The sequence below is a fragment of the Folsomia candida genome, unplaced genomic scaffold (assembly GCF_002217175.1).
Source record: "Folsomia candida strain VU population unplaced genomic scaffold, ASM221717v1 Fcan01_Sc002, whole genome shotgun sequence".
NCBI lineage: Eukaryota > Metazoa > Arthropoda > Collembola > Entomobryomorpha > Isotomidae > Folsomia > Folsomia candida.
Window position 1 is genome coordinate 12,516,577 of NW_019091194.1, and position 20,227 is coordinate 12,536,803.

Sequence of the window (20,227 nt, forward strand, 5' to 3'; positions counted from 1 at the left end):
TCGTTTTAGTAAGATTGTTTCGCATAAATGTGTGTCCTGAGTGCTTGGCAAGCTATACGTAAATTGTATGGTTTTCAAAGTCTATGAGATGTTCTGTTTTTATAACCCGTCTTAATTCTACCAGACATGGTACCATCAAAATAAATAAATCAAGGCAGACGTGGTCAGCCAGACTTTCATGTCTACCATTGTGTTTTTCCCCTCATCATGAAGACATACATTCTGAAATCACAACTGACAATTAAGTCGGCTGGATGTATTTAGACAGCGTAGACATAAACCATGCAGGAGAAAATTTTGGCAAAAATGCAACTTTTAATACAAATTTGGCCTGCCTAGATTCAGTAAATGGACAAAGATTCAGGAATTCCACCCTAAATAGGTTTAGTAGGAACGGAGACTTCTGCGGATTCATTTTCTCATAATGCAATATGTACATATTATACTCCTCGTATATGTGTATGTACATATGTACATGCGGGCACTTATTACTATTATGTAAGGAAAATCGGCGAGATGTACCGTCACCACAGGCCTTGATAGATATGTATGTACATATGTACTTAGGTATAGGTGTTCACAGCGGAGACAGATACGAGACCAAGCTCCGAGTCTCCTTTCTTTCTAGCAAAATTTGGCTCTATTTCTGTCCATGAATGTTCACTTCCTAGTTTGCATGGTTTAGCATCCCGACTTTGCCTTGATATTCTAAAAGTAGCTGAAAAGAAGGTTTGTAAAAATGTTGCAGCCGCAGCGATGGATAATGGACCCACGGCTGCTGTTCCCTGGTTGAGAATATATGTATGAACTAAAAAATCCCATTTACTTGCAACTTGTTCCAAATGGTTGTATTATGCCTGGCACTCTCTCCCCCGAAATGCCAAAATAATGCACAAATAAACATACCATTTCATAGCTTAATAGCTTCCTCAACTCCATACAACTCTCAACAGTTGTCGTTTCGTGTCTTCATATTCAAAGAAGGAAGTGCAGGGACATAAGACGGGAACATTTGTAAATGATCCAACTAAGCAAAAAAGTGGGTGAGTTTGCGAGCGTGTGCGAAACGCTCTTTTCTTCATGTGTGATGTGTGCGAGTTGTGTGTGCAAGAAACATCCGTTTCATTTCGTCGCATATTAAGTATGTGAATATATATCAAAGCTCATCCATGTCCTTCTGGCGTAGTATGTAAAATGCGGTTAAGAGACAAAGTACTTTTACATCTCTGACAACTTTCCTGCCTTGCTGTATGTGCTTACGATTAGTTTATTTATTAGTTTTATGCAGCATTTAGGATAAATTGTGGTATACATGAGTATTAAAATATGTATATCTCTGCTACTTGTGTATTATATTGGAAAACTGGCATGCGTAAAGGGTAAATTAAGATTTGAAAGCATTATTATCAAACATATTTCTGCACACATGTACGCTTTAAATATATTTCAAAAATGTTTTCTCTGCGAAATGTCTAGCGTATGAACGGTCAGTCAAACATTTAGCAATATGGTTTTCTTTCCTTTTTAATCCGCCCGAAAGTTGCAAATCTGACGAATTGCAGGGAAGCAGGCATGTCGCATCTTCTTGGGATAAGTTCTTCTTACTTGTAAACACTGCTTGTCCTTTCTTTTCGTGGTCATACACATGTATCACGACGACTCTGCAGGTTGTCTCTTCCATACCGTCTCTCCTGCCGAAATGACTGATCTAGTACATGCATTTGGTATTTGTTGGATACCTAGGCATGGGAGTAGTGTAAAAAGATGTTTAAGAAGTGTGCAGCCAATGTTTTTTTACCAGATCTCACAAGAGGCAGAGCTTAAGAGAAGAGTGCTGAGATTGAGCCGCCTCCTCTCCCAAAATAGGAAAGGAAAGGATTCCCATTTACGGAGTCACGGGAAATTTGATTCTTTAACATGTGCTCTCAATTCTTCTCAATTCTTCACTTCCGGACCTCTTTCCTTCCGAATTTTTCGCATCCTCTCTCATTTACACGAAAAATGTCCGGGTGAACCTCTTTCCCCGGTGGTTAGCTCGACTCCGACCTCCGAAATTCGTACTGACACTCCAGCCTTGCTTCCATAATCTGCTCGCCACTTGCAATCATCCAACCAACATGCTGCCTGCTCCAAGAGAAAGAAATGTGCATTAGCAGGGAGCAAGTTTCTCACACAGCAACAACAACATCACAGTCTCATCTCATCTGCAGACTCCCGACCAGGTTGGACCAATTCACATTCATTCACACAGAAAATCGCTGGATCTTCGTCATAAATTATTTCCCTTTTTTATATCCTTTCACAATTCTTTTAATTCCGTCTTGCATCGCCTTTCTTTATTAATCTAAATATATGCACATGCACATTATTCAAGGATGATAGATACACCTGCATACGCGTTGCATCCGCCATCCTGTCGGCAAGGTCCATTGTGACGTGCAACAATTTTAAGTATTTTATTAGTCGGAAAAAAAGAATGATGAGATTCTATAAAAATCTCGTTCGACGACTTTTGCGGTTCAACTGGTAATCTTGAAACGTTTTATAACCATTATAGCCATCCGGTAATGTATGCAAGAATAATAAAGAGCCCGTGTCTTCTACTATTTTGATTTCATTTGACTTCATTTTGAAATACTTGCTATGCATCAGAGGATTTATGTATTTATATATTTATGTTACTCATGGAGGAAGAGCTGCCTGTTGTAGAATAGAGACAACTCTTACTTTCTTTAATTCTGAGATGAGATAAAAACTCAAAAGTGATACCTTCTCCGCTTTTATGTGTATACATGCAGACCACAGGTTCCCGTCTTGTTTACGATAAGCCATTAATTATCTTAAAGCATTTATATGTTTTAGTGGTAATTTCCAAGAATGTGTGTAATTCCAGCATCATATCTTCACCAATTGCATTACATACAGATACATATTTCGATGTGGATGAAAGGTCGACTCAAGCGCAATTATTAATTTGTGCTTGAGTAATTTAGAGAACTTAAGACAAATGCGACAATCAATTGTCTATGACTAGCAATTTCGAGCAAAGCTGGTATTTGAGTTCATAATATGCATGTCTCATAATTTAGGAAACTATGAATAAAAGAAATCTTCTGCATACATGTATACATGTATCAAGCTTCAGATTTCGCTGTAATTTAGTAAAAACTTGACGTCATTCACAGCAATCGTAGTAAAATGTTACAAAGATTAAACCAACAAATGAATAATTTCACGACCTATAAATAACAAACTCTGTGACGAGGGCCATTGTCATGTCATGCTGTGGTGTCCAAATTAATTTACCTCGTATAAATCATAAATTATAGTATTTATCATGATTCAACCTGCCATTTGCATTCGATTCTATTCTCCTTTTTACATGCTACAGAGGTTCAACAATGAAGTGAAGTAGATACAAAGTTCGTAATATATCACTTAAAGACATTTTCCTCAGTGGTTATTATTATGAGTTGCAAGTTGCAGCAAGTCTGCTCGATCTCGCGTCATATTTCTTTTATCATTTGCTATCGTAGGAATGAAGAGTTAGATTTTTAGATTGTCCATTTCTGGAAAAAGCCATTTTTCATCTTCGAGCAAGTGAGACAAGGGACATGACAAAATAACAAGACAGGTGACATGTTCAGCTTATTATGAAACAGCACTTGGTGATATTATTATATGTTGTTGAGCATCAAATGTAGCGTAGCATGAATACAATAATCGGAGATCCATGCAGAGAGGAACAAATTATTGTAATCGGATCTGAATGAGAAATTGTTTGCAATGCACTGAATTTCTTCGTGGTAGTATGTGATATCGTGCTTTTTCGTCCAGTTGTACCTAAAATCATACATGAGAATAAATACATGAGAACATTTATGTACATATTTTGCAGTGTTTTAACTACCAGTGAAATTTTTCTAGAAATTAAATAATGAAGAAATGTGTATCATACGTATGTACTTTGCATAAATGTGGCACAATCTTTTACTGTCGATTAATAAATTGGCAGGATATCATCATATCATTGTCATGTCCATATTTTATTTTGGCGTAATGATTTAAAACTATAATTTTTCAGTTTGCAATGTTTTTTTTATTTTTAAATGGATTTTACCAAAATCGTATACCCTATTTTTAATTACCAAAATAAATTTATTTTATAGTATTCACAATTCTCATATATGTATGCATATCAATCAAATATGTTTTAACTTTTTTTAAAATTTTAATCCATTCCCTAAATTGTAATTAATATGAAACTAGTAAATAAAACATGTTTGAAATAAGTACAATTTATAAGTACAATAGTTAAAGTTTTTCTGTCCTTGATAGTCCATAAAATTGTAAAATTTGTCTTCTGTCATGTGATTGTAACTTAAACTACAATTTACCAGGTTCAGTTTTGTAATTCTTACTTGACTTGTAAATTTAACCTAACCGAATGTACATGAACGTAAGAGCATCACAGACTTTTGTTTCAAATTGTAACACAGTACGTAATTATACATATACATGAACTTTGCATAAAGATTATTGATTAAATATATAAGGAGCACCTTTACCTTTATGTTCATATTAATTAAGGATAATTACTAAAATATGCATACATTTACAACATGGATTTAAGTTGGCCCGATGGAGGAGAAAATTATAAGCAAGTTCAAATGTCATGTGAAAATAATTTTTTCTGATATTGTCTGTCACGTGATTTACCCATTGTCAGCCACACCTGTGACCTGCTTTGCATTTTGTAAGTATGTGTTAATAGAATAAAATGCTCAATTGATAGTGTTGTAAAATAATTCTAATATCGCGTAGGCATATGTCAGTCATCATCCAAACAGATTGAAGAAATTATTCAAAAATCCTAATGGACGGAGTGTAGTGCCTGTAGATGTAGAAGGTGATGTATGTGGAACTTGGCTATGGGTTGTCGAAGAACCTGAATGACTTCCCCAAAGATATCTAAGTTTTGTGAGCAGACAGAAACATTATAATTCGGACTTTGACCCTTGATTATTTTCATGTAAGCTTTCCCCCTCCACCGGTGCATCTAGTCAAGAGGAAGCAGTAAGGTTCAAATACCTCGCAGTAAACAAGCGGAATATTTTGTTTAAATTATCGATGGTGGGAAAGTCAAGCGCCTCCCTGTTATCTCTCTCGGTATGCCATACAGATGGAAATGGAGATGGGATAAGGTGCATTATGTTCACTCCACGCTGAAGAAATGGTATGTGGTCATCTTCTACTCCTCCGAATTGAGTACGAGCTTGAAAGATGGCTGTACGGGTTGACCCACTCCACAAATTTGATCGTTTCAATTGCTGCTCCGATTGCAGCATAGTATTGTACCAATGGGCGGTCTCTTGGAAGTAGCTGTACAATCTTATATTACTCGTTCCCAAAAGGTCAAGAAGCACCATCATATCCTACAAGAGCATAATTTCAATATTACACAATATTCTCAAATACAGAAAGTTGAATTTATCTCCTTCTACCATTCTATGCAGCTCATTCGTCCTGTTTGTATTTCCTGGAGGATACGGAGTTGCTTCCCATTTGGCAGCTAAATTTTCAAAATTTAATTCAAGATGTATTTCATAAGTATATATATTCTAACGAAATATATTTACCTACCTAAATGTCTTGAGCCATACAAGGAATCAGTTGCAGTCCAGTACTTTATAAAACATTTTACTTTGAGAATGAACAAATTCTTTGTGTATGGGCTATTTAAAAAATTGACAAACCTGGAATGCTTCTTCTCCATCAAAGAATATAAATTGAAGGGTCACATTCTGTGGCGAACTTTTATGACTATCTAACATTGTTTTCATTGTTGCTGCGAGGTGCATCAATTGAGCACAAGGAACTGAAATTAAATTCAATTCAAAATACAAGCTGTATAATAGAAAATTCACCGTGAAGTTTCTTTGATTTTGGTACATACCTGCAGAATCAGTTGCCCCGACAAATGCGTATTCTCGGGTGTATTTCGAATCGAAATGACAAGCTAACACCAATCTGAAACAAACATAAAACTGGAAATCGTCTACATTTTCATCGTATAGTAGACATACATATTTATGCTGATCTATCTTTATAAATGCTTAGTACAGATAAAATCCTGAAACTATTCTGAAAAAAATACAATATGAATTTAAAAATCTGCTGCTACATCAGTCCTAAACACTATGTACATATTTACATACATAATGCGATATACAATCAAACTATTTAAATTATCAACATTATCAACAGATGGTATCTGAACTTTCAATTGAATGTTTTGTACAAATAATAACGAATACTGGTTAAGCTGTTTAATACGCAAATATGTATACACCAACACCTCTGACAAGCTTGTACAACAATCTAATAATGATTGCAATATCTCCAATCACTGGAGATAGGCGAGGAATGTATTTCAAACTCGATTGACATCATTGTAATTATAATTGGCTTTTCATTATAATCGTTTTTGCACTAATTTTTTACCTTCTAGGAACATTTGGATCGAGAGTTGTAATAATATTTTCAAAGGGTTTAACACCAAGTGGAGTTGTGTCTTCGAATGTGTCTTTTTCTACATTCCATCCAAGGTTGGCCATGAACTCTGAGATGTACTGTTAAAAATATTATTTGTTATCCGTTTGGAAATTGAATGCAGAATAAAAGATAACACATAGGATTAATAATACAAAATGTACATACGTTACGGACAGCAACATGATTCTCAGTTCCAGGTACCCTCGGGATTCTAGTAACATTGATTTACAATTAGATCCCTATTTGCTAAAGTTAGGAAACATGTTTATTATGCAATTTATGATACTGTCAGTGTCACTATCTTCTTTTTATTTTATAGCTTAAAATTTTTTAGGTAGTAGTTCCACTACAATAATTGTGTAAGTACACGATTCAAGATTTGAAGAGGGACAAGGGACAAAGGACAAGAAATAAATAAGGTTGACTTACAAAAGCGGATTTACAATTGTTTCAAAACTGACAGAATTTCCCCCAGTTGCTAAAGCTTGATATGTCTGAGAATCGAGTTCGGATGGCCTGTGATAGTACTGAAATTATATCAGAAATAGATTTAAAAGAAACTCATTTTCAAAATCACAAAATATGTTAAATCTGTAATTAATATATTAAAAATTTAGCTCTCACCTTTTGTTCATACCAGTCTTGACTGTACGAGTATCCAGAAATACAGAGGACCAGTAAAGTTTGTACTAGCATCCCCATCTTTAATTAGTGTAATCAAGAGCAACGATGGACAAACCCTGACTGACTGATGAAATAATACTAGTTCACCTTTTCACTATTTGTTGACCATGAACTTTTTTTATTGGCACGGAAAATCAATCCAAAATTATATATTATTATTTGATAATCTGCCTTCCACAAGTGAATTTGTGAGTGGGAACACTTTCACTCTCTCGAAGAGGACGGAAGGTTATGGGCTGGCGAAAGCCCGGAGAAAACTGGTCCCAAATCCGGGTGGGAGAAGTCTAATAAAGTAGTTGGACCAAGATAAAATTCTCTGCTGGCTGGATAATTTATTTGTGGGGGCAATGGCAATCTAACCTAATCTATCCCCTTCGTGCCATTTTCTCAAGTTTGGGTGGGTTGCTATTCCTCCCTTGTCATATGTGCCACGATATACGTATTAAACGAAAAGGCCACTTAACTTTACATTACATTACTGCATTTTATATACTCTCTATCTAACCAAGTCTTTATCATTTCCTTGTCTCGTCACGTCATCCACTAAATTCACCACTTGCCACTGCAACCAGTATGGATGAGCTACTAAATACGTGACAAAGGTGTGAGCATGCACAAAATTGGCGTATAAAAAGTTTTACGGATAAAAGGCTAAACCCCAACCACATTTATAGCGAGGCTTGTGCTTTGTTGAGCTTGGTACTGTAGTTGAGCTATGATAATTAAATAAGTTTTTGACAAGGTTTGTCTCTAGAGTTCGTGTGGCTTAAATTTTTATATAAATTTAGCACCTCCATTCACTTTTTCTTTTGTGGGGGCGATTTCCCGACAGATTGGAGGATTTTGTATTTTGTGGGCGACATTGTCAACGAACTACTCCTGCATGCCTTCACTTCAACCCAAGGGAGTTGATGGGCAACTCAACTTTCGATCCCTGAATCCTTTTTTTGGGTTGCATTATTACAGCACAACTCAACAGCATGAATCATTACTCACGTATTAAAAGGTTAAAAGGTCAAGAAGATGAACAACATTTATTAATGGAGTTGTTTATGATTTGGTGTTATGCCCACGTATTTATTTGCCCACGTTGTTGTAAGTACTTACCACGTGTGTATTATAGGATTTTGACTGACAATGCAAGTCTTTTACGTGTACAACTCAGATCTGGTTGGGACCAATTTTATTTTGTTCACCACAAAAAATAAGCATACCCTTATTTTTTCATTTTTCCTAATGCGCTAATTTGAGCGCGGGGCGCGAATTTTAAAACATTTTTTAGCCAAAACCTCGGTTTTTAAAAATGCTGCAAATTTTCGAATTTCAGCCCGAATCCAAAAATTCGAAAGCATGTCTCTTCAGAATGACTTACCTGACTTATGAAAAATCCAATTGTCTCGAAATTTGATTTTCAAAATTTTTTGCCAGTTTTTGAAATTTATTAAAATTATAAACTCTTTCAAATTTTTAATTTTTCAAAAAATAATGCATTTGGATTTTTTACAAGTCAAGTAAGTCATTGTGAAGATACATGTTTTCGAATTTTTGGATTCGGGCTAAAATTCGAAAATTTGCAGAATTTTTAAAAACCGAGGTTTTGGCTGAAAAATGTTTTAAAATTCGCGCCCCGCGCTCAAAATAGCGCATTAGGAAAAATAAAAAAATACGGGTATGCTTATTTTTTGTGGTGAACAGAATAAAATTGGTCCCAACCAGATCTGAGTTGTACACGTAAAAGACTTGCATTGTGAGTCACCTTTCATGAAATAAGGTTCCAACTTTTACAGAAAGAAAGTTAGTCGTTCCAACTTGTTGTGGAGGGAAACGTTTATTTATAGTAATTAATTATAATGTTGATGCTAATTAAAACAGTTTAACTTCTTCATAAATTAATTTATAAGTTCTGTTATTGCGTACAACGACAAGAATGGAGTTCAGTTTTACGTATTTTGTTGGAATTTCAGTCTACATATGAGTCTACGATAATGTAAGAACAACTATTATCCGGTTTCTGGATAACCAGAGTCAATCGTGGCTGCCCTTTGCTCACTTCTCCACTCAATAATTTCTGGAATTGCAAATATTTTCTCCTTGAGGGCCCTGAGAGTTGGAAACTCAGCCAAACAATTTGGGTCAATTAAGTCCTCGACGACTTCGATGACTAAAATGTACAAATAGTATACGAATGTAGTAGTACTGTGCAATATGCTTTCACAGTGAAGACGTTTAAAAAAATCTTTACTTACAATTTACAATTACCAAGTCTGCGTATGTGAGACTCTTTCCAGCAATATATTCACCACCACTTTGTTCCAGAAGGGATGCAAATTTTGAAAAATACAATGGAAAATACATGTTCGTGAAGTCATCCTTCATTTTTTCCTTGGCTTTACTCTCTGGAGCGTTGTTAAAATCTCTAAAGACTGAAATGACAAAACATACAAATTATGACACCAAGTTTATTTAGATTTTCAAATTTCTGCAAAACCTGTATGACGCAAAACATCCGGAGTTGCGGATTTATAAGCGATCCCATCGTAGTCACAAGCTCCTGAAAATTATACAGTTGACAGGACAAATAAAAAAAGACAATCTAAAATATTTCAAGTCTTTAAAAACCTTACGTAGTCGCAAGTCATACACAAGATCCGCGACCTCATCAGCTCTCGCCTCTTCCAATCCATCTTCCCCGTTGAATCCAAATCTCCGTGCCAGATACCTCATCACGGTCAGAGTTTGAGTCAAAACAAAGTCATCGCCAACAAACAACAACGGAAGTTGTCCAACAAACCGTTTGAACCCTAATTTTGAAACGAGATTAACAATAAATTCTAAGTGAAAGATTGGAAATTATTTAAAGGCTTTTATACGTACGTAATAACGTCGCAGAGTTGTCGGCAGACTTTCTCTTCCCTTCGCGATCTTTTGGCGCAGCGAGACCACCCGAACTTCGCTTCCTCTGGTTTGCCCATGCATCTAGAGGAATACGCTCGTCCACGAATTTTTGCCCTTTAATTAAAGGTCAAAATCAATTCCTTTAATTAGTTTTGAGAATCAGGTTGAGTTCCCCCAATTCGTTCAATTGCGAACATCGTTGAGGGGAAAATTCACTTGAAACACGTACGTACCTTTAATCTTCAGCATCCACCGTAGAGGTTCTCCGAATCCTCGAATGTCAAAGTAGACCAACCTAATTTCTGGATCCTCCATAATTCTGGGTGACGACGACGGCGATGATAAGTGTTTTTGTATATTTTTCAGTTATTTGATGACAAGTATGTTTCGTGGTTGTGAACAAGATTTGCACTGGAATATTGTCGATTGTTGAGGCCAGTATTTATACGGAAATTGTGATTTAAAAATAATACTTGTCGTGGGTGGATTATTGGTCAAGATTATTTCATTGAGAGATTTCTATTTCGAGTTTCTACACACGCCTATAAATATCATGCTATCGGGGATCAAGGTTTCCCAATAATGTTTCCTCGGGTTCGATGTAATAATGCATGTATAACAAATCCAGAACAACATTGGATACATCAACTTAGGATTAATATTAGAAAAATATTATGAAATCTTAGTTTCATGCATGTTGGGAAATGTAAATGTTGCATGCAAATGCTAAAATTGGTCATGTTTATACCAATTTTCTTATACCGTATGAAGCTTCAATAATGTGAGTGAATGAGACCTGTCAAACACAAGGTAAATTAACCAAAGGCTATGACAATTTTTCAGCAATTTTGAACCCTTTTGCGACTATTCGCACAAACCAGATGCACTTACGTGTGTTCATTTTTTTCTCACTTGGGATTAGATGTTTGGTTCATATTTGTATATGTACATGCACCCGGTCTCATGGTTCACTTCACTACTTAATTGTGATAAAACTGTGATATCTCGTTGTGCTAGAATTGGCAAACTGGCTGCAAAAACAATCACAGCTGTGAATTAGCGAGTTACATTCTCGTAATTACTTAAATTTTAACAGATTTTTACTTTAAAAATCATGATATTGCAGGGATTAGACACTCCGAGTTTTAGTGTGTCTGTGGGATACATTATTACCACCGCAGTGGTGATGAGACTTGCCCGTTTAATTTTGCTACAAGTCGTTGCTTCTAAATATTACCAAATTATATTGCTCGAGTTTATTGCCACTTTCGAACTACTCGCAACATGTTTCGAGTTTGGCGTGGGTGAGTAATTTTTCACAAAATTTTACATAATCTATCTGAATAAATCTTTGAACAAGGATCATCGTACCGTAAAACATAATTTAGTTGCATCTCTTGACAGTAATCGAAACTCACGGATTTCTTGCATACACTGGTCTCATGCTTATCATGTTCAATTACTGGGGACACGCTTGGAAATCTCCAAATTTCCCTAATCAATCTGCCACCGTAGCCCCACACCCCCATATTCTGGACATTCTACAAAGGAAACCCGGCTTAAAAACGTCTCTCACAAAATTATTTGCCCAGTTGACGGCAGCTTCGTTAGTTTACACGGTCTATGTAAAACCTATCTGGAGTTTAGGATATAGGATAACCCATCTGAAAAGAATTCAGCAAGCTCATTGTTTTACTCATCTTCAGGTATGTGTCTCCAAAAATAAGCAAGGTTTTAAATCCGTGATACATATATGCACATACGTCAATATTACATAACATTGATAAATAGGTAAAATACATTTTTGTCCTCTAAATTAGGTTTCTGTGACTCTTGGTTTAGTTGTGGAAGCGTTGGCCACATTCGCGTTTAGTTTTGCCATTCAAGCCTTTGGACAAAGAAAGCACAATTTTCTATCACTTCCGCTAACTCTTGTGTCAATAGTATACGCAGGTGAGTAATCAAAGAATGTTCTGACGAATGTTTGGTATTGTTTATTGTACATGCATACGTTTTTCTTGGCTGTGCAGGAATTACCTATACGGGCTGCTACTTTAATCCAATCTTGGCATCAACAATTCAATTTGGTTGTGGTGGAATTACTTGGAGGGACCATTTGGTAGTGTACTGGGGTGGCCCACTTCTGGGATCTATCATATTCGAAATGTTCTCAAAATTTATGACGAATAACTCATTATTGCGCAACGGAAATGCTAAAAAGTTTAAATAGTAGTTGTCTAATAAATAAAAGGGTTATTTATGTAATTAGATTGATCGGCGTTGGAGGACATATTTTTGAAATTGTATTTATTGACAAGCTTTCGGTACATACAGATACCTTCATCAGGTCATGTCATAAATTGAAGTAAAATGGTTATTGAAATTTGTGGAGAGACGGTAATGCGACCAACTTTTTGCAGTTTTGCATATGCCAGTATACCCCAATTCAATGCGGCGGACGTTTTTATTCGTGAGAAAGATTATATATTGTAAAGGTTTCCGTTTCACTCTGCACTCGAAATGTTTTTCCGAAATCGGTTATTTTAACACAAAATACAAAAGTATGTACATACAATCTGGTACAGTTTTGTTTTCGAAATATTTTGTACGAATCTCATTTTTACATCCTGTATGACTGGGTTATAATTAAAATTCCGGATATATTTGGCCTGGTAGGAAGGATATTCCACTTGTTTTGAAATTCGAAGTTTGAATGTCAAGTAAATAATACCGACAGTGCAAAGACAGGATGGCGGACATACCCACTTTGCTAAATCGCGTTATGCAATTAGAGTACAAATTGAAAGCCATGGCACAGAGGACAAAGAAAGAGATTATTTGGAAGAAGCAGTTGGAAGACTGGATTTTGAAAACTTTTAGTAAGTTTTTTTATAATGTTTTCTAATAATTTGAATTGATGATAAAGTTGATGCATTAATTATAATTTGACTAATGCACAGACTACGACTTGCGGCTAGATGTGGAGCTGAAATTGTTACAAAATGAGGGAGGATCTAGTGAGTTTCAATCTGTAGAGATGAATAATTCTCAAAATCGGGTATTTATGGGACAAACTAGCATTACAAAAACCAGCAGGACAGCCCCATCGTCATTGTCATCATCATCTATGCCTGTACATAATCCGGTGAATAATCGAAACTTTGTTCCACAACAACCCCAAACAATCTCATCTTCTAGACAAGTTCCACCTAATGTGTCCATTACTACAATGCCTATGCCAGTCCCCTCATTGCCAGTGCATTCAAGTCAGCATGTACAGCAGACCTCTATGATGGGACAACTAGGTTATCATCAGCAGAGAGGGCCACCGTGGCCTGGAGTACGACAAATGCGACCGGTTCAACTACAAAAGCGTAGACGAATCGCAAACAATGTTGGCATCAGACAAAGAGCCGTCCACCACAGTGACATGTCCACTACGCCAATAATTGTTTCTACTTCATCCATGGCTCCGGCACACAACCGGTCTCCAGAACTTATTTTCCTAGATGACGATGACGATGTAGCAAAGAGTGATGTGACCACAATCACGTCGTCGAACTTACCCGCCGGTTTGGCAAGAACAGCAACAACGTTCACAGGGACTATTTCAAATATCTCTCGTTCGGGCATAAATACAAGTGCTAGTAGTAATAATACCAGTTTCAGCAACATAATTCCTTGCACCAGTAGTGCCAATACGAATAAAACAAGCACTGCTCAAAGTTCCGGAATCTACAATGTGAATAATAACACTACCCACGGAATTGCCTCCTCTGATAGTCCCGGTTTCAGTAATTTTGTGAATACTTCCGGGAACAGTTTGACTGGCAATAGCGTTGCTACTACAAATATTGATACAACAACGAATTCAGTCAGCAGCAGCAGCAGCAATATAATGGGGATCCAAAGCCAAAGCCATCTCGGTTCCTCAATAGAATCGATATTATCAGGTAGCACTTCTCCAGCTTATCGATCAATTGATGGCAAGATAGCAATCGCGTGTATGTATATAAAATGATTTCCAATATTAATTCTTGCCTCTGTTTGTTGATTATTAATTTTAGCTGCACATAATTCTCGTGCTATTTATAGTGGAGACTCGATAGGAGGTGGTGATTCTGAAAATAGTTGTGGTTTTGATTCGTCACTATTGATGAATATGATCCAGCTTGGTAAATTATTTTCTTTAATTGACTAATTATTCATAGAATGACTACTTATACTCCTGTTTTATCTGTTCAGAAAGTCAACATGCTGCTAACAATTACATTACTAGAAATGATGGACTCTTAATGTTTGTAAGTGGTATTCAAGTTTGATCTCTCAATATTTAACGAAATCATCATTTGTATAATCATCCCAAAAATTTATTGTGACGCAGAATATTAAAAAAATTCTACTGGATTATGAGCCGAATCTTCACAACGAGTTACTTAAAGTGGCCCCGAATGGAGGAGATTTGCCACTGTGTTACAAGAAAAAAATTAATACAAATGTCTGCCACTTCCTGATTCAGGTGTACGGTGAACGGTTAGTTGCATCAGTTATTTGAAATTTAATCAAATTATCTTATTATGAAATAAAACATGACATCATTTTGCACTGCAGTGTTCCACGGGTGGCAAAAGAAGCAATGGCTGACTCAATATGTTCTGAATATCCGGTCAATAAGGTATAAAGTAATAATGCATAATACAATGGTTAATTTTTACTCTGATTTCATAATTACTTTAGGACGAGTGGTTTCAAAAGCTAACAAACAAAAATGCTACCGGCCTTATTGAAAATGGACTAATCAGTCTGCGAAAAAATTTACGGGACCATCTTAAACGTTTAGAACAGGATCCGTCCTTAAAATTAGTCTAGATATTCAAAACGTAAACATATATTCTCATTTATTTTAGTATGTACTGTACTGTATGTAATGCATGTATGGGGTTTGTTTTAATTCAGATTAGTCATTCCACAATAATAGAAAATTTTTAATCATACCGCAGATAGATATTTTATTTTTTTCAATAATGTGTTCAATAATATCATAAGTCATTGTTGTTATTACAGAGTTGTTTAAATAATGAATGTGTTTTATATCTTTGAGTAAACTAGAAACGTTAATAACTTACAAGAGATGGATGAGAATTAATTATTTGTGTAAAGTAATTCCGCATAATTGGATGATGGTGATAAGTTATCACAGATAACGATGATCTTTTTACGCAAATTTGTGTATAATTTGTTTTTGAGAAATGTTTAAACTTCAAAGATTTCGACCTCCTCTGGGTCAAATAACGCACGTACTCGTGCTTGTTTCGAGTTTTCCATTAAATTATTGACTCGAATGTCGCTGGCAAGATCAGTAAATGGCTTCCCCTTTGAACCTTGAATAAGTTTTTCTGATTGAATTGGAACAATTTTGACCATGTCTTCATCTGCTGTCAATTCCTGTCCATTTGTAGGAAGGACGCCATTGTCTCCCCTTATTTCATAGGTACTTTTCAGTTCAACTTCAGGGAGCTGCTCCTAAATACACGGAATAAAACAAGAGATAGCAAACATGAAATGAGCCAGATCTTGGTGCCTTAGTGCGTATGTATGATTTATTATTACTACAATTGCCTAAAAAATTAATGCAAACTTAAACACGGTTACTGTTAGTGCAGGGGAGATTTATTAAAAGCATTACTGAAATGTCACCAATTAAATAGTGTGTCAAAATATTAAATGCAACGACATAAATTAACGGGTTCTGCACTGGATGTGAATAATATTAACAGAGTTTAGTGCTCGGTGAATTCTCAATCTCACCATGAAACCGATTTAAGAGGAGAAAGTGTATAATATAAATATCTATTGTACTTATTGCAACTTATGATTGGAGGATTCAGACTTGTATGTATTTTTAGTAGGACGATAGCTGATTACTTAAATTATTTATATAAAATACGCCAAATGCAATAATAATATAATATTAAACCATGAGCTTAGAAGACGTTGTTTGCGTGAGAGGGGATAATATTATTGTTTTAAGAGGAGACGTTGCTGTTAAAATAATAATAGTACATGGTGCTTATGCAAGCAGTCCAGTGTCGACACCCTTGGTGTTGGTTGGTGGGCTTACGTTATCGGCACGATCGACTTCATTCATTGCTGGATCCATCTCTACCACGATGACTTCCGGCGTCTTCTCCTCCGTGGGCACCACAGTCTGTGGGGGGACGGACTCGGCGGGGGTGACTACAGGGGTAATGGGTGCAGGTGCCACTACTTCAGCCTCAGGGACAGCTTCCGGAGCATTAGGTCTAACATTAATGACCTTTCACGGAAAAATACAATAAGTTAGGCATGGACACAATCAAAATGAATGTTTTAATTTGGTTATTTTTTCTTGGAATAACGATACTCACGGAAAAGTGGAAGAATCCATTCGAATTATTTCCGCTAATTTTGTGAACCGTCTTATTCACGGTAACAAGTTGACCGTCAATCACTTTAGTTTCCGAGGTCGAGTTCTTGTAGTTGGCTGGAAGTTTGTCGAAATTCAATGCGTCCTCCTCAGAAGAGTCATCAGGCAAAGGGGAGAAAATGCTTGGTCTGGCGAAAAAAGGTTGAGGGGGGAATTGAGGGAAAATTGGCCTTTGTGGCATAGCGAAACCTTGTGGGTTGAATAAATTGGCAAACACGTTGTTGAATTGTTGGTGCATGCGTTGAATAACGTCTAAAAAATTATAAAAATAAATTTAAAGTGATCAAATTGCTCATGAATGAATGTTGTGAAAAGCACATTTAAAATATTTAATGACACTCACTTGAGACAGTCTGGTTTAGCCTTTGTTCTTCCACCTTGGAATCTTGTGCCCCAATTGTTTCGCGTTCTTTCACTTGCTCTGGTTGTTCAGCAGAATCGACGAATGGAGGTGGAGCAAAAATTGGTCTTCGATTGAATCCACCAAAAAATGGAGACTGGAATCCAGCAAATGGATCTTGGAAAACTTGTGGTCTTCGAATTATCAAAATAGACGGGAATCTAATTCCGAAGACGTTGGGACCGTCTTCTGAAGCTGGAGGTACGCCTTCTCCCAATTGGACTTTCTTGGTGTCCTCGACTTTCTCAACAGGCTTGACGACATCTCCGACTGCTTCTGTCTTTGTCTTTTCCACTAGCACAGCAGGTTTTGGCTTGTCTTCTGCAACAACTTCTGGTTCGAAAAGTCCAGCTGGAACATCCACAACGCTCATCGACTTATCGGCCTCTTTTTCTCGCTCTGTGTATGCAAGTCAAAATAAGTCGTAATAAATAAGATTTATGTACATTAATAATTACGAAATCTGTTGGACTAAATTGCGGAAGAAATTATAATGCCTGTCTGTGCGTATTAATCAGTATTAGAGTGGATGCGTTACAAAAAGATCAATTTGATAAAATATTAATGGTAACTTAAAGTCATTGTACAATGCATATTTTTTAATATGAGTATAGTATCATACGAGAAAAGGTACGCATAGCATAAAATTGAACAAAGTATTGTATGAACACTCAAACTATAGAATACAGCTACAGATCTATATTATTTTATAATTGATGGTTGCATATGGTATGGTGCATATAACTATCTGGTTTTTCTGGGCTATAAAAATTTTCAGTTTGACCTTTAAGGTGAAACTTTGTACCATTATTCCCGTTGTCAGAAATGGTTATTTTTAAAAGGACTGGGGTTTCCCATCTGAATATAGATTTCGAAAAACTAATAACCTGGGATTTCTTAGAAATTGTTTCCACCAAATAAATGTGAATGTGTAGTGGTGCATGCATGGCAGTAATATAGTAAAATGCCTATTATCATACCTAAACCTCATTATTCTCATGCACTTATTTTGTTTACTACTCTCACATTATTACCGTCCTTTTTTCGAGCATGAACACTTTTCGTGATCAGGTGCTGAGTGAGATGCCCGAGGGACAGGTATGACCTCGAAACAGATCTTATTGCTGGTGTCACAGGTAAATGGGTGGGCGGAGTGCATAGTGACAGCATTAATTATTCACGCGGAGACTGAATTCATGATCTTGTAGTTGTTGTTATTGAAAAGTACATACTTGCATGGAGAATACAAATTCATATTTATGCGTTTTCATGAGTGACGCCTTGTTTCATTATTTTTAACGTATTTAGATTAGATTATTTTTAACATTTTGTGCGACTTCTGCCTGCTTAAGGAGTTGCATGTCAACCTTTAAAGACAAGTGCAGATTGATATACACAGACAGGTAACAAAATAAGAAAGAAATGGTGATACTTAAACAAGTTTGCTTTTCACATCATTTTTGTGAATCACCAAAAGATAAATACTATGAGAATGCAATATGCAGCGTAAATAATAGTGGCGACACCAGAACAAAATGACTGTATGCGGATGCATCAGCACGGTCAACATACACTGGGTTCTTTTGCTTAGGAGAGCGAGGCATTGTAAATTGGGACAAAAATACAACAATGGAACAAGTTAAACAATGCGAGTACCTTTTCTTGACGTAAGCTGCCTTAAAAAAACGAAAATACGTGTCCACAACCATGCAAACCAAGAAGCGAAGTCCAATAATTATATTGATGGTGTTGCTCTATTCTACCCAGCAAAATATTCCTAAGGTACTTTGAGAGTTAGTTTGGTGAGATTTTCTAACCATGCAGGTTAGTTAGGTGACTGTAACAAGTAGCAGTATTCAGTAGGAGAAGAAGACGAGGAGGTCAACACCCGTTCAACAATTATCGAGCACTGATAATCAGCTATTAGCTGAATATCATCTACCTCCAGATTTTGAATCCGAACCCAAGTAATATTTTGCATACAACAATGCATCGACAGACTGACAATGACACTTAAGACCAAAAGACATTGAAGTTGTTTACGTGACAGAAATATCAAGCTTTAGATACTTATCTCATCGTAATCGAAGCTCAGAAAAGAAAATGGATGATTTAAAATTACAGAATTTTTTAGCCGTGTAATGTAACAGAAATAGATCAACACAAAAAACAATTAGGGCGGGTGTAACAATTGTACATATGTAAATAGTGAAATCTGTAGACATAAAATAAAATAAATGCAAATGCACAATTTGTCATATCCGTTCTCAAAATTTGTTTTCGAGTGTGTTCTTCTGATGCAACGCTACAATACCTACGCGAATGAATGTTATTATTGAGGAGGATGTGTTATTTTCGATGCAATTAAATTGTGCCGTTACTGCAACCTCTGAAAAATCATCTCGTTAATCCTGCCTGACAGAACTAATTTTTTTGCGATTGCGACACTCATAAATTCAAACCAAAACTTAGAAGAAATCATAAAGGATGCCTAATTGTTATAATCAGTAGAATATAACTAGGAAAGTTTAGTACAAAGCAGTATAAAATAAACTGAAGTATGCAAATATTGAAACAAGTCTTACCCAATGTCAATGGAGATGCGCTGGCAATTGCCACAAAAATGGCAAAATAGCCAAGCATCACGGAACACGAGACCTTCATTTTGACGATAATATTTAATTTACTTTTCTTAATTCGTTTTCAGTCGCGTTTTGCTGAAACCAAAAATGAAATTGATTAGTTCTGTGGTTAAAATGCTTCTTAACACAGAGCTGAATGCAAACTGAGCAGAAAACTTACCTACATCACACACCACAGCAACAAGAAAGAAAAATCTTCAACCACACGGATATGACTTGTTTAAACGAAATGCAAACCGTAAAGCTATACGACGAGTACGATATGCAACATATACACACACTGCATAGTGCATATCTTTTGTTCGTTTGTGATTCTCTCAGCGTTTCTCTTTGCTCAATATATTCCAGAGCTTTCCTTATTCGCTTCTGGCTGACTAATCCTTGTTCTTCGTAAAGATGAGAAATGGCAACAACGATACATGCAAAACAATGCGATGCTTTATCATCCCCACATTGAATGAGATATCGCCACGTATGTTTTACTTTTTGGTTTACACGGTACGCCTTAACTTAATAAAGTCCACCCAACGTAAATTTACTGAGGCACAGAAAAATAACTTATTAGTCAGAACTTGGATGATTTAT

At 36.1% G+C, this 20,227-nt stretch overlaps 5 protein-coding genes across 8 annotated transcripts; 2 read left to right on the forward strand and 3 right to left on the reverse strand.

Moving 5' to 3' along the window:
* Nucleotides 1-4,207: 4,207 nt before the first annotated feature.
* Nucleotides 4,208-8,088, reverse strand: LOC110844385 (glutaminyl-peptide cyclotransferase). The gene is made up of 10 exons (XM_022090573.2): nt 7,180-8,088; nt 6,985-7,082; nt 6,721-6,766; nt 6,505-6,632; nt 5,957-6,030; nt 5,757-5,878; nt 5,644-5,686; nt 5,505-5,572; nt 5,092-5,435; nt 4,208-4,971 (listed from the first exon to the last, which is right to left on the reverse strand). Exons 1-10 carry the CDS (start codon nt 7,255-7,257, stop codon nt 4,839-4,841), a joined length of 1,134 nt encoding a protein of 377 aa, XP_021946265.1. The 5' UTR covers nt 7,258-8,088; the 3' UTR covers nt 4,208-4,838.
* A 961-nt stretch (nt 8,089-9,049) lies between these two features.
* On the reverse strand, nt 9,050-11,121 carry LOC110843456 (glutathione S-transferase 1). The gene is made up of 7 exons (XM_022089420.2): nt 11,026-11,121; nt 10,368-10,930; nt 10,114-10,248; nt 9,864-10,040; nt 9,728-9,790; nt 9,486-9,662; nt 9,050-9,400 (listed from the first exon to the last, which is right to left on the reverse strand). The coding sequence occupies exons 2-7, from the start codon at nt 10,447-10,449 to the stop codon at nt 9,240-9,242; spliced, it is 795 nt and encodes a 264-aa protein (XP_021945112.1). The 5' UTR covers nt 10,450-10,930; nt 11,026-11,121; the 3' UTR covers nt 9,050-9,239.
* Nucleotides 11,122-11,223: 102 nt separating this feature from the next.
* LOC110844601 (aquaporin-11) lies at nt 11,224-12,404 on the forward strand. Its single transcript, XM_022090842.2, has 4 exons — nt 11,224-11,438; nt 11,539-11,840; nt 11,955-12,087; nt 12,165-12,404. Exons 1-4 carry the CDS (start codon nt 11,249-11,251, stop codon nt 12,362-12,364), a joined length of 825 nt encoding a protein of 274 aa, XP_021946534.1. The 5' UTR covers nt 11,224-11,248; the 3' UTR covers nt 12,365-12,404.
* A 169-nt stretch (nt 12,405-12,573) lies between these two features.
* Nucleotides 12,574-15,135, forward strand: LOC110842989. 3 transcript variants are annotated; one of them, XM_022088887.2, is made up of 8 exons: nt 12,574-12,695; nt 12,811-13,013; nt 13,095-14,087; nt 14,202-14,309; nt 14,380-14,435; nt 14,519-14,667; nt 14,746-14,809; nt 14,872-15,135. In XM_022088887.2, exons 2-8 carry the CDS (start codon nt 12,884-12,886, stop codon nt 15,001-15,003), a joined length of 1,632 nt encoding a protein of 543 aa, XP_021944579.1. In that variant the 5' UTR covers nt 12,574-12,695; nt 12,811-12,883; the 3' UTR covers nt 15,004-15,135. The 3 variants fall into 3 exon arrangements, with proteins under 3 accessions (XP_021944579.1, XP_035704336.1, XP_021944580.1); XM_022088888.2 differs by having other exon boundaries at nt 12,614-12,713; XM_035848443.1 differs by having other exon boundaries at nt 12,607-13,013.
* LOC110842991 lies at nt 15,121-19,939 on the reverse strand. 2 transcript variants are annotated; one of them, XM_022088889.2, is made up of 6 exons: nt 19,803-19,939; nt 19,586-19,717; nt 16,944-17,399; nt 16,542-16,852; nt 16,256-16,450; nt 15,121-15,657 (listed from the first exon to the last, which is right to left on the reverse strand). In XM_022088889.2, exons 2-6 carry the CDS (start codon nt 19,662-19,664, stop codon nt 15,388-15,390), a joined length of 1,311 nt encoding a protein of 436 aa, XP_021944581.1. In that variant the 5' UTR covers nt 19,665-19,717; nt 19,803-19,939; the 3' UTR covers nt 15,121-15,387. The 2 variants fall into 2 exon arrangements, with proteins under 2 accessions (XP_021944581.1, XP_035704337.1); XM_035848444.1 differs by lacking the exon at nt 19,803-19,939 and having other exon boundaries at nt 19,586-19,796.
* Nucleotides 19,940-20,227: the final 288 nt, after the last annotated feature.

What these genes read in the sequence shown, in the direction of transcription:
- LOC110844385 (XM_022090573.2), bottom strand. Translation starts at nt 7,257, where the DNA reads ATGGGGATGCTAGTACAAACTTTACTGGTCCTCTGTATTTCTGGATAC. An exon ending in AAGACTGGTATGAACAAAAG is followed by an intron (nt 7,083 to 7,179) that starts GTGAGAGCTAAA and finishes ATATAATTTCAG; the next exon opens with TACTATCACAGGCCATCCGA. An exon ending in TTCCGCTTGTTTACTGCGAG is followed by an intron (nt 4,972 to 5,091) that starts GTATTTGAACCT and finishes CACAAAACTTAG; the next exon opens with ATATCTTTGGGGAAGTCATT.
- LOC110843456 (XM_022089420.2), bottom strand. Translation starts at nt 10,449, where the DNA reads ATGGAGGATCCAGAAATTAGGTTGGTCTACTTTGACATTCGAGGATTC. An exon ending in CAACTCTGCGACGTTATTAC is followed by an intron (nt 10,041 to 10,113) that starts GTACGTATAAAA and finishes TTTCAAAATTAG; the next exon opens with GGTTCAAACGGTTTGTTGGA. An exon ending in AGACTTGGTAATTGTAAATT is followed by an intron (nt 9,401 to 9,485) that starts GTAAGTAAAGAT and finishes TGTACATTTTAG; the next exon opens with TCATCGAAGTCGTCGAGGAC.
- LOC110842989 (XM_022088887.2), top strand. Translation starts at nt 12,884, where the DNA reads ATGGCGGACATACCCACTTTGCTAAATCGCGTTATGCAATTAGAGTAC. An exon ending in CTGGATTTTGAAAACTTTTA is followed by an intron (nt 13,014 to 13,094) that starts GTAAGTTTTTTT and finishes ACTAATGCACAG; the next exon opens with ACTACGACTTGCGGCTAGAT. An exon ending in GATGAATATGATCCAGCTTG is followed by an intron (nt 14,310 to 14,379) that starts GTAAATTATTTT and finishes TTATCTGTTCAG; the next exon opens with AAAGTCAACATGCTGCTAAC.
- LOC110844601 (XM_022090842.2), top strand. Translation starts at nt 11,249, where the DNA reads ATGATATTGCAGGGATTAGACACTCCGAGTTTTAGTGTGTCTGTGGGA. An exon ending in ATGTTTCGAGTTTGGCGTGG is followed by an intron (nt 11,439 to 11,538) that starts GTGAGTAATTTT and finishes ATCTCTTGACAG; the next exon opens with TAATCGAAACTCACGGATTT. An exon ending in TGTGTCAATAGTATACGCAG is followed by an intron (nt 12,088 to 12,164) that starts GTGAGTAATCAA and finishes TTGGCTGTGCAG; the next exon opens with GAATTACCTATACGGGCTGC.
- LOC110842991 (XM_022088889.2), bottom strand. Translation starts at nt 19,664, where the DNA reads ATGAAGGTCTCGTGTTCCGTGATGCTTGGCTATTTTGCCATTTTTGTG. An exon ending in CGCATCTCCATTGACATTGG is followed by an intron (nt 17,400 to 19,585) that starts GTAAGACTTGTT and finishes TTGCATACACAG; the next exon opens with AGCGAGAAAAAGAGGCCGAT. An exon ending in AAGTCGATCGTGCCGATAAC is followed by an intron (nt 15,658 to 16,255) that starts GTAAGCCCACCA and finishes CCGTGTATTTAG; the next exon opens with GAGCAGCTCCCTGAAGTTGA.